The sequence below is a fragment of the Miniopterus natalensis genome, chromosome 3, assembly GCF_054644295.1.
Source record: "Miniopterus natalensis isolate mMinNat1 chromosome 3, mMinNat1.hap1, whole genome shotgun sequence".
Taxonomy (NCBI): domain Eukaryota; kingdom Metazoa; phylum Chordata; class Mammalia; order Chiroptera; family Miniopteridae; genus Miniopterus; species Miniopterus natalensis.
This window is the reverse complement of record NC_142083.1, coordinates 19,084,663-19,096,092: the sequence shown is the minus strand read 5'-3', so window position 1 is coordinate 19,096,092 and position 11,430 is coordinate 19,084,663. Positions and strand designations below refer to the sequence as shown.

The window sequence follows — 11,430 nt, the reverse complement described above, 5'->3', positions numbered from 1 at the left end:
CATCCCTTTGGTCACATTCTACTTGTCAGGAGCATTAGACTCCACCTTTTCGTGGGAAGACTATCAAAGAATTTGTGGCTATGTTCAAAGCCATCGCGATTGGTCCTCTGGCCCTGATTATTTACCTTTCTCCCTCAGGCATTTCTGGAATCCAGCTGAGCACACATGGCCAGTTCCATGGTTAGAGCTTAGTTCTGCTACCTGGAGTTCATTCTCCACGGGCTCTTGGATACATCCCGAGTCCTCCTTTTTCCATAAATGCCATGGACCACTGACTATGTTTCTATTTTCCCCTGTCTTTGAATTAGAGTGTCTATAACAGTTTTGTTATGCCAGTCCCACTACTGTAAGTGGAAGACAAAAAACTTCTCTTTAGTACACAGATCTTCCAAGCCAGAAAAATGTTAATCAATGAGTTGTGCTTCGGAAAGTACAAGGAGCCTCGTTCACACAGGGGCTTCATTTAGGTGACAAGATCCCGGGTCTCAAGCCTGAACCTGATGCCTTAATAGATAAGACTTGGATGGTTCTTGCCCGGCCAAGCTGGCTCAGCGGTTGAGCATCAACCTAGGATCCAGGAGATCGCGGTTCAATTCCCAGTGGGGGGCACATGCCCGGGTGGGGGGCTGAAGTCCCTGGTCAGTCGGTCAGTCGGGGGCATGCAGGAGGCAGCTGATCAATGACTTTCTCATCGTTGATGTTTCAGCTTTCTCTCTCCCTCTCCCTTCCTCTCTCTGAATCAATAAAGATATATTAAAAAAAAAAAAAAAAAGACTCGGATGGTTCTTGGGGGGAGTGTGCGTTGCATGAGGGCTGACCTAATGCTAGCGGCTGGAATAATCTGAAGACTCGCTCATCTTAGGGTTGAGGCAGAGGAGACACAGTTGGGGGATGGTTAGCAGTGTCGGTCACAGGCAGCTTTGTGGAGAAACTAAAATCCAAACCGGATTGTCATGGATAAAGAGATTATGAACGGGGAGAAAGGTTATTTCAGGCAAGAGAATCTGAGCAAACACTTGGGAAAGGGAGCGATACGGCGGGCACATGTGTGTTCACATTAAAGTGCACATCTAACTGAGGACGCTGGTGATGGGACAGTGGTAAACGATGCCACGTAGGGTGTGGCAAGATAAAGGAAAAGAGGAAGTCTTTAGACTTTAGGATAGCTTTGTGGTAAGAGCAAGATTTCAGAGACGAACCTGGATCTGAATTCTCTGCCCATTGTAGTTTTATGATTTTTCAGCAAGTGTGGTAGATTTGTAAATTGTCACAATTCTCCAACCCCTGTTGAGTCACTTTACAGCAACTTCCATCAAGATACGGAGTCTGTTCCTCCATCTCTTGGCCCTGGTCTGGTACTGGGTTTTGCTTTGGCCAACAGAATATTACAGAATTAACTGTGGAAGTTTTGAACCTAAGTCTCAAGAGACCTTGCCGGCCCCCACTAGCTTTCTTGAGACCTTGCCAAATGTCCTATGAATCAGCCAAGGCTAGCTAAGGCGACGAGAGACCACCTGGGACAGAGCTCAACCATCTCATCCGAGGCCCTAGGCACAGCTGACCGGGCCCCAGCTGAACGAAGAGATGCGCGCAGGAAGACTGCCCAGCTGAGCCCAGCTCCAACTGATGTATGACCTACACACAGGATTGCTGCTTTAGCCACTTAATTTTGGGAGTGATTTGTTACACAGCAAAGCTGTTACAGCAAGTTAAATTGCTTTCTGAATCTCAGCATCTTCAATGAAACACAGGTTTGTTAGCAGCTACCTCATGCTTATTGTGAGGACAGTGAGAGAGTGAGGTAATGTGCCTGACACAGAATGGGTGCTGAGCAAACGGTAACGAATGCCTCTGGCCACATCAGAGAGATGGCCAAAGGAAACACACAATGAAAGCGTAAGAAGTAATTACTTAGAAATCCACATCCTGTTCATTTTTGCCTCATGAATTTTCATTTGTGCCACTGGCATGTGTTCACACCACATATTACAAATCTGCATTTTTCTGGCGCAACAGTCTCCTCTGAAAGCTCCTCCTTGCACGCCTGCTTTCTGGACCCCCCTTCAACACGTTGCATGCAGACGGTCCACACACTCCTGCTATGCTACAATCAACTTCTTGTCTCATATAGTCCTATCTTTTCCATCCAACGAGGCTCTAAGGAACTCAAGACAGTTCTTATGTTTCCTTTGCAAACCTCACTGAGCTGGTTTTTAAAAAAATCTGAACAGCAAGAATTCAGTAAATATTTAGTAAATTAAAGCCAATAAAATTGTTATAGTTGGTGTTGATCCTTGGGGTTATATCTCCAAGAGGCCTATTAAATTTCAGTGTCAAGTTACAAAGTAAACTTCTAGGGAACAATTCCCCAAAGAGATCAAAGTTACAGGAACTACTCATTTTCTTTTCTGGCAGGTCACGAGGAATCATGAGAACTCTAATCGGGCAACTGGTTCCCACCAAGCAAACATCTGGGTGCCCCAGGAGTAACAGACCCTGTTTATGTCTCAAACTTCTAATCAACTGTAATCCTGTTACTTAATTGAAAGAGAAAACAAAATCCCTGGGAAAATCAAAGATGGGACCAGATAATATACTTTGAAAACCTCTTCAATTTTCCCACATAACTCCCCCCCACAAAGTACTTAAAGCTTTATAAGTGTCTCTTTTACTTCAGCGTTTTTTACTCGACATTTTCTTCTGACGGACATTTTTTCAATTGAAAAATTATTGATGTGACCTTTCAGTGGGCAGCGCCAAGCTCCTACCAGCTTTCGAGACTGAGGCTGCACCTCGTTACAACTCTGCATACAGGGATGTCCCCTTGGGGCTTGAAATTAGCTGTGGTGGGAACAGACACCATGAAAACCAGCAAACACTACAAAGCAGGGCTGTTTTCCCCTGGAGAATCCGTGATGAACACCTACCAGCACATCACTGCCGGAGCTCCCGGTCCCTGGGAATTACTGCTCTGTCCTCTTGAATACAGACGCTGGGTTTCACCAGGAAGCGTCAGTTATCTTCCTCACCACTGGGCAGCCAACACCCTAGTTTGGGGCGCTGATAAAATGGGGATGAGATGAAAGCATGACCAAGAGATGTGCTGTTGAGTCAGAGCCAGCGTGGCTGAAGTAAGAACGAGGTGGAGTGGCATGAAACAAGGGCAGAAAACAGGGTGCTTAGCAGAGATGTCTATTTTGGTGAGAAAGTGATAGTTTTGAGTGGGAGAGGCATATATTTAGATGTGTGTTTATAAAGATCCCTTTAGGCATCTGGTCTATGGAGAGTAGCATTTATGAGAGGGCCGAGGGGGTGGTGAGGGGCGCAAAGGTGGGACCACGTGAGATCAATGAAGGTGCTATTGGGGCCAAGGCAATGGAACCGCACATGGCTTCAGACCCTTGCCCTGACACCTGCTCCATGCCACCTCCACCTCCACACCCGTGCTTGCACTCCTTCGGGGCACTCCCCAAGGAATTCCTTCCCCTTTGCCATATTTCCAGACCAGCTCAAGGTCTACCACCCCTTCCCCTTGACTTCCTTGAACCCTGTCCTTTACCTTCTCCGCTTTCTTGGAGTCATGCTCTGCGCCTTCAAGAGCAGTTGTGATGTTTACATGACTGTTTTTAGACCAGTGATCAAGGGCATCAGACACACAACTGAGACGCCCTGAAGCCCAAAGCATTAAAACCCCAAACCACCAAAAACAAAAACAAGATCCCATATGAATTTAGAGCCACCTGGATAAAGAAAACACACTGAGCATTAGCTAATATCTTTTATTGTCAGACTTTCTTGGAGCCAACAAACAATGATTTCAATTTCACATGGCTGTCCATAAGGGATAAGGCATTTTTTTTCTTTGTGGGTAGACTTAGTTGGCCTAAGCCTTTACAACTTTTCCATATGAAAATAAAAGTCCAAGACCAGAATATTTTTCTTCTGGTCATAAATGCTGATTTATGTACAGGCGCCTTTTTCAGAGCACCATTATAAACCTGGGATAAAATCTGTATTTTATTAAAGCCTCAGCATTTAGCGTCTAGTCCTTTAAAGATTCTCACGTGTGTTTCACCTTTGGGGAGATAGCCCTTCTCCCATATTCAATATGGTTATACTGTAATCTACCTGGGGCCACACAAGCTAATCTTCAAAGAAACATTTTCTTAACTTAAAACTTTTAGAAACTAGAGACTCCAAAATGACTTCATATCATTCTAGAAACAGCCCTGGAGCCAGCTGTTTAAGAGTGGTTTATAAATACAGTTATTTGCAGGCTGCATATCTGTTTATAATACAGCAGACACAGAATGCAGACTTTGCTACATGTATAACAAAACTGAGTCCAAACGTGGCTTTCGAAATACAGCAAAGACAGGAAAATTCAGGATTCCGTCTGTTAATATCACCACCTTATAAAGTAACCATTGGAGACTATAACTCTGAGCTACTGAAATATACAGACAGACTGTTTACACCATTGCACTTCCTTTTTCCCTTTGCTTTTAACACGCTTGAAACAATGACTAAAGTGGTGAGTTTATGAGCACAGGCATGCACAGGCAAGCACAGATACTTAAAAGATGAAACGAAGAAAAAAAGTTAATAGGTGTCCGCGAGGAAGGCTGCCAGCAGCACTCCAACTAAAATACACTGTCCCCTTGCGCTCCCTGTCCCCCTCCCCACTCCCTCACCTTCCCGCAAAGTCGGGAAATCAGGCTGGGAGGTTAGTGCATAGTTGATGGGTCAATGCCACCCCCTTCCAGGCTCTGTCAGTCTGCCCAACAAGGCGGAGGAAGCATTCCCTTCAGTAGCACAGTGAAGGTCCATTAGTGTCGCTTCCACAAGTTAAGGCACTTCCGGCTGCTTTGGCGGCAGCGTGGGGTTTCTCCCTCTCTCTCGTTTTAAGGCATGTGTCACCTAAGAGTTGTAAAGCTTTGGAAACTGGGTTAAGGTTGACAGCTTAATACACGATCACTGAAGTGGACAGGGCGAAAGGTCCCTCGGAGACACCTCCCTTCCGGAGGCTGCCGGGGAGCCCGGGCAGAGGCGCCGGCCGAGGCCGGGGGGACGTGCTGGGACACGGGGCCTCACGCCCGCGTTCACCTGGAGCTGCCCTGGCTGCCCACGGAGCGCGAGGTGCTGTAGCGCTTCTTCACGATCATGCTGATGTAGGCCTTCATGAGCTTGGCCACGCCCACCACCTGCGGGGACACACTCATCAGGGGGGCGGCGGACCCCCCAACCGCCACGCCTCCTCCCAGCAGAAGCCACCAGCCTGCCGTGCAAATCCACGGCTCAAGTTCTGCAGGAAGCAGCAAGCCGACCTGCTTTTACCTGTTCCTAGTCAGGGAGAAGGGAACTGAGGCCTTTCCAAGTACCCTGTGCACCACCTGGTGGTTCTTTCATGCAAAAACGGCAATTTGGCTTAATGTGAAATTGTCAGACTTTGCACGTTAAAAAACACACACAGCACCACCTGACGACACTTAACGCTGATATCACTAGGGCTGGGAATTATCTCCTCACTTAAGATAAAGGAAAACGACAGAGCCCGCAATCACGGCTGCTAAAGACTGGATTGTACAGTTCTAGTCAATGCCTCATGATGCAACTGAGAAAACAGAACCGAGTTCTAAGGGATGGGCAGAGCGCCGCAGACGGCCAGCTCTGCTCCAGGCCGGCTACGATCTCGAATTAGCTCCTTCCACCCCCGCTGGCCCATCGCTTCTCGCGGCTGGCCTGGATCCCGGCTAACACATCCTGACTGGCCTCCACTTCCCTGGTTCTCCTTCCTGCCAACCCCACCCCACATCACTATAAACGCACCATCCTTACATCTTGCACAAAGGTCCCAGAGCGGGTCCCTGCTGTCTGCTGGAGTCGACCAAACTCAGCAGCCTGGCACCCGAGACCCTCTAGTCAATGGCCCCCACCTCTCTCCATCTCAAATCGGCCTCATCTAGCTCCTGCACCACATCCTTGGTCTGGCCGCTCCTTCCAGCCCCTCCTCTCTGGTCCTTAGCCAGGGGGCAGCATGGACTCATTTCCATTCCCTGCCTCTGTTTCTAGGCAGCTCCCTATGTGGAGACCTCAATAGGCTTCTTGTATTATCATTATTATTATTATTAATTTTAAGCTCCAGAGCAGAGAACATACACAGTTAAGGCATTTTCTATGAATTTGTGAGCCAGAACTAGCTCTGCCCAGGATGGTCACATCCCTTGCACACTCCTGCTCCGTGGACACCACAGAGTTGGGTCTCACTGTTGCTACATCAGCATCTGATCTTCACAAGGCTGCATTGCCAAATTATGTATTGTTTCTTGAACATCCATATCATTTTGCTTTCTCTTCCTTTCCTCCATGGGTAAGACCCCCTGATACAAAGGAACCAGATTTCTCTGTTGCAGAGGTATACAGAAGAAATTTGGGATTATCAGATTTCAGGCTGCGAGGAACCTGACGCTGGGTGGGGGTCATGTTACTGTATTTTCCTTGGCCTTAATGAGAGTCCAATAAAACTACTTGGCCAAAGGCATCAGGAGGAAATGGCACATTGGTTTTCTATTTCTTTCAAGGCCCTGGTTTGGCTCTTACCTCACTGGTTTCGAAGAGCAGCTCCCTCTCATCCACCACAATCTTGTACGTGTTTGCCAGGGGAGCCCCAAAAGAGAGGATGTGTTCATACTGGAAGACTTCCAACGGTCTCCCCTCCCCGCGCTTGTAGACGGAGACGGCATCTGCGCTGACGCCCAACCAGAGCTCCTGGGGGAAGCCGCCTTCCTTGCACTGGGGGCAAGAGTTAGTGTAAGGGTTAGATCAGGAAGCGATCAGAAGCACAGCACCCAGAAAACACAAGGCAGGCTTTCAGGCAAGCCCTCTGCACAGAATGCTAAACACATTCAATGCACATTCATGCCAGGAAACTAAACATGAGAAATGGTATCTGTCTGTCTTATGTAAAATCCAAGTATCTCCAAAGTTTCTAATTCTGTGTACAGTTATTAATTAAAAAAAATTTTTTTTAAATGCAGGTCTTTACCAGCACTTTTTACTGGCTCTATAGCTTCCATAATAAAGAGAAGTTATTTCAGAATAGGTGGCATCTTAACTTTTCACTGACTCCTAGTATTGAAAAAGCAGTTACTATAGCCAGGCAGGCATGGCTCAGTGGTTGAGCATTGACCTATGAACCAGGAGGTGACAGGTCGATTCCCAGTCAGGGCACATTGCCTGGGTTGTGGGCTCAATCCCATTGACTCTCTCTCCCTCCCTCCCTCCCTCTCTCTGAAATCAATAAAAAAAAAAATTTTTTTTAAAAGCATTTACTATCAAGAAAATAAAACCTTTGGGGGTGGGTGTGTTAAGGGTAAGATTTGGGGAGCTCTAACCACAGAGAGTCAAAGAGAGCAGTGTTCATCCCATCCTTCCTCTGTATGCCCTTGGCCATGGTCACACTGATTTATGTTCTCAGACACACCCTGGTCCCTGAAGCAGCAGCCTGCCTGCCCCCAGCGCACAGCAGCCGGGTCTCACCTCCACATCAAAGAGCGTGGACCCATAACCAGGCCACTCCTTGATCACAGCCATGTACTTGGCCATGGCCTGCTCCTGGCTCATTCCCTGAAATTTCTTCCATTTGTCGATGATGCTGGCTCGAGCCGAGGAGACTTCTTCCTTGACCCACATGTCCAGCATCTGCTCTTCCTCGGCCTTTTGCCGGACCACGGAGCCCGTGCGGAAGCTGCGCCTCAGCGTCCCCTCCAGGAAGCTCGTCCGCCTCTGCCGCTCACTCGGGGTGAAGCTTTTGGTGGACTGGCTGATGCGCGCCTTGAGTCTCTGCAGGGAGTAAACCTCTTCGAGAGGCGGGATGGTGGTGTGCAGTGAATAGTCCCCCTGCAGGTACTGCAGCCGCAGGGCTGCGAGAACCTGCAGGTTTTCTTCAGGGGCCGGGTAGTGGCCGTGGATAACGGCTTCGTGGGCCTGAAAGGAGGTGGTCAGCAGCGTTAGGGGCAGACACGGGATGCCCACCTGGCTCACTCCCCTCCTCCATCAGGACTGCTCTCAAATGTCACCTTCCCTAGAAATGGTACCTGGACTCCGCTTTGCTGCTTTAAATTTCTCCCCAGCACGGATACCATCTAACACATATTTTATTCTTTACTGTCTCTCTCTGCCCAACTAGAACAGCTCCTGGCACAGGAGTTCAAATAAAATGTGCATAAATTTCATCTACCAATGAATACAAGCCGCTGACCTGTCCACACTGGGAAGTTGACTGCCATGCCCAATTTCTAAGGACCAGCAGTTAACTTAAAAAGGGGCAGTAACAGGTTTCACTCCGCTCCCTGATGAAGGAATCTGTTTCTAAAAGTTCCCTCACCTGTTCAAACATAAATGCAAATTCCACGCTGTCTTTTGGCACATTGTCTGTGTCCAGGAAGCAGTAGAGCTTGAAGTAGAATTTCCAGGGCAGGTCGCCCACCTCGGACGTGGCAGCCAGCCTACAGAAGAAGTCAGGAGAGACTCAGAAAGCAAAACAAGAGACGGGCCTTGGGTGACCCACAGGGAGCTGACGTGACATGGCTTATTCTCTGTAAGGATGTAGGCAATCTGTCCATGCTCAGAGAGCCGAGTGGGCAGAGACGGGGACTGAGAGAGAGAAAGCAGAGCTGAGTGAGGCTCATCAGAGTCCCTTGTGCATTTTACTTAACCAGAGCTGGGAGCCATGCTTGCAGCCGGGTCTAGCTTTAACACAACAAGCAGGCAGCCTTCAATCAAACCGTGCTAACAAGCATCTTCCGAGTGCCCCAGTCTAATGGGTACTAACTAGATAAGCATTGTGCTGAATCCATAGAGAGAAAAGAAACCCAGGCTATTTCTTCAAATGAACTACAATATTTATAAAAATCGACACAAATATTATGGAGGCTGTGTTTACACTGAACAGAAGTATCTTCTGAGCTATTAAGAAGATATAAGAGGCACAGATAAAAATCAGAGTTCCAACAGAGATACAGAGTTTGTTTCTAAGTTGGCTTGTGTCTAGTAGCCCCATTTCAAAGCCAATGGACAAGGAATCCCAAGGCAATGAGTAAAACGGGACTGACGGGGTGGGGTAAAGAAACGAAAACAAACTGGACCCTATTTGACACGGTGGCCTTATCTAGGAACCGAAAAGTCAGCCTGCGGAGGTGAAAACTCTAGTTAGCTTCAACGCTGGTGAAATAACCTCCAGTGCGCACTGAGGCTGCAAACAAAGTTCAGGTCCTCAACTCTTGCTCTTATGTGCTTTCGGTTAATCGGCTGGCCCTTCAGGGAGAAGGAACTTACTTTTCAAACTTTGCTAGCACATCGGCTACGATGGTCCGGCTTTCAATGGCTTTGTCGACGTGGCCGTTGGACTCAAACAGGGCAAACATGTTCCTGCTGTCCTCCATGGCCAGGCCTCTGATCAGCTTCTCCACCACCTGGAAGACACCCCCCACCCCCGAGGCCGTCAGTGCCCAGAGCTGTGCTTCTAGAATGTGCCGTCAAGGGAACTCAGAGGGAGCCGCCAGCAAAAGCGAGGGTCCAAACAGCCTCCTAAAGCTGTCCTGCGTGGTCACCCACAATCTCAAAGGTGCAGTTTCTCTTATTCTCTTGAAACCAGTCTTATCTTTTTCTTGCCAAAAGGAACACAGGGAGGGGCAGATGTGGATCCAATGTCTTACAAACCCATAGGAGGAAAAGTGCATGAAAACTAAAGTCTTGTGCTTAAAAAACTCCAAGAAACAATAGTGACTTCCACCGATGTTTCTTCTACACAAGAAGTTTTTCAGGTTTTACTTAAATTTTAAAAAAGAGAAAGAAAAGTCAGCCTGTGTTCACCTGATCCCACATTCTAGATATTCGTTGTGGTACCCTAGCCGGAGTGGACAACCCGAGTCAGGGGTGTGATCTCACCTCCCCGGCTGTGGTGTGGGAGTTGATGGTGATCTTGCAGGAGCCCCCACCGTGGCAGTACACCATGGATGTCATTTCCTGCCTGTGGATCAGAGCTTCTATTTCATCTCGGGAAGGCACAAACTCTCTGCATTTGGTTTTCTTAAGAGATTCGTAAACGAAGAGGGCGTATTTTTCCATCTCAGTTCCTGGAAACTGTTCCCGTATCCTAGGAGAGAAACATTCACTGTTTAATTGCTAGACTGAGGACGGCTGGCTGCTGGCAGCCGGGCTGCTTCGAGGTGGTGGGCGGGCACCTAGCGGCAAGAGGAGCAAACACCGCCACTTCCCAGCAGGGGCCCAGTTCAGCCTGTGCAGGTTCAGTTTCAATACAAAAAAACAACAAACAAATAAACAAAAAACCCCAAAAGCCAGTGTCTTGACTGGGAGCAACTTTCACCTCTGTAGGGCCTGTTCCACTTGAAAGTTCTGCCTCACACTGTGTGAGAATTGTTTTTCCAGTCAATCAGAATCTGAATCAGACTGTTTCTACTACTGTTTTCTCTGGAGTAAGTACCGAAGTTTTGGGGGTTTCCTATTTACACTGGGTTGTAGTAATTAAATGTATCCAAGGTCCTACACACTGAAAACACTGCACGGAAGGTGACCTGGTCCCTTATGTGGCTTCGAGAGAAAAATGATGTCTGGGCTCAGTCTGTGAGCTCACGTAAGTGAAGCCCAGCACCCACCTGGCCCCATACAGAGCTATCACAATATTACTGACTATATTCCCTGTGCTGTACTTTACAGCCCCATGACTATTCTGTAGCTGCCAATCTGTATTTCTCAATCCCTTCACCCCTCCACCCGGCTCCCCAACTCCCTCCCCTCTGGCAACCATCAGCCTGTGTTCTCTGTATCTGAGTCTGCCTCTGTTTTGTTTGCTTATTTTGTATTTCAGATCCCACATATAAGTGAAATCCTACAGTATTTGCCTCCAGCTCGTACCTTTTGAGGTGGAACTTGAGGTACTTGAGAATCCCCCGACTCGGCAGGAAGGTGCAGCTCAAGCAGGTGAGGATCTGCCAGCTGCACAGGTTGCCGGCACTGCCCGGGTGCGGCACCTTGTTGGTCTGCTTGATGAGCTGGCAGTACAGCTCGTCTCGCAGGGGGCGCAGGTCGTGCCCGGTCTGGAGGATGCCCTGGATGATGGGGATGGGATCAGACATGGACTCCAGCTGCTGCAGGGAATTGAAGATCTTGATGGCTTCATCCTGCAGGGTGGTGTAGCCTTTGTCCCTGAGCACTAGGATAGGAAAAGCAAACCAACGCAAGTCACACAGGGGGTCAAAGAAGGTACCATCTGAGCAGCACATAAGAGGAAGGAGTGGGGACAGACAGCTTCTTCATGACACAGTTCCCACCCCGGTCCCTGTACCTTTGAATCAGCTGGGAAAAGCTGTCAAAACAAAGAGGGGTGCTCTGGCTGGTGTGGCTCAGTTG

At 48.3% G+C, this 11,430-nt stretch overlaps 1 protein-coding gene across 1 annotated transcript in view; it reads right to left on the bottom strand.

Moving 5' to 3' along the window:
• Positions 1–3,765: 3,765 nt before the first annotated feature.
• Positions 3,766–11,430, bottom strand: part of MYO10 (myosin X) — a 179,996-nt gene continuing 172,331 nt past the window's right edge. Inside the window, exons 35-41 of the mRNA XM_087815337.1 lie at positions 10,936–11,233; positions 9,949–10,156; positions 9,337–9,473; positions 8,387–8,507; positions 7,540–7,986; positions 6,601–6,792; positions 3,766–5,204 (exon numbers count right to left, since the gene is read on the bottom strand). Of these exons, the coding sequence (XP_087671463.1) occupies positions 5,103–5,204; positions 6,601–6,792; positions 7,540–7,986; positions 8,387–8,507; positions 9,337–9,473; positions 9,949–10,156; positions 10,936–11,233 (1,505 nt within the window). The 3' untranslated portion in view covers positions 3,766–5,102. The remainder of the gene's footprint in view (positions 5,205–6,600; positions 6,793–7,539; positions 7,987–8,386; positions 8,508–9,336; positions 9,474–9,948; positions 10,157–10,935; positions 11,234–11,430) is intronic.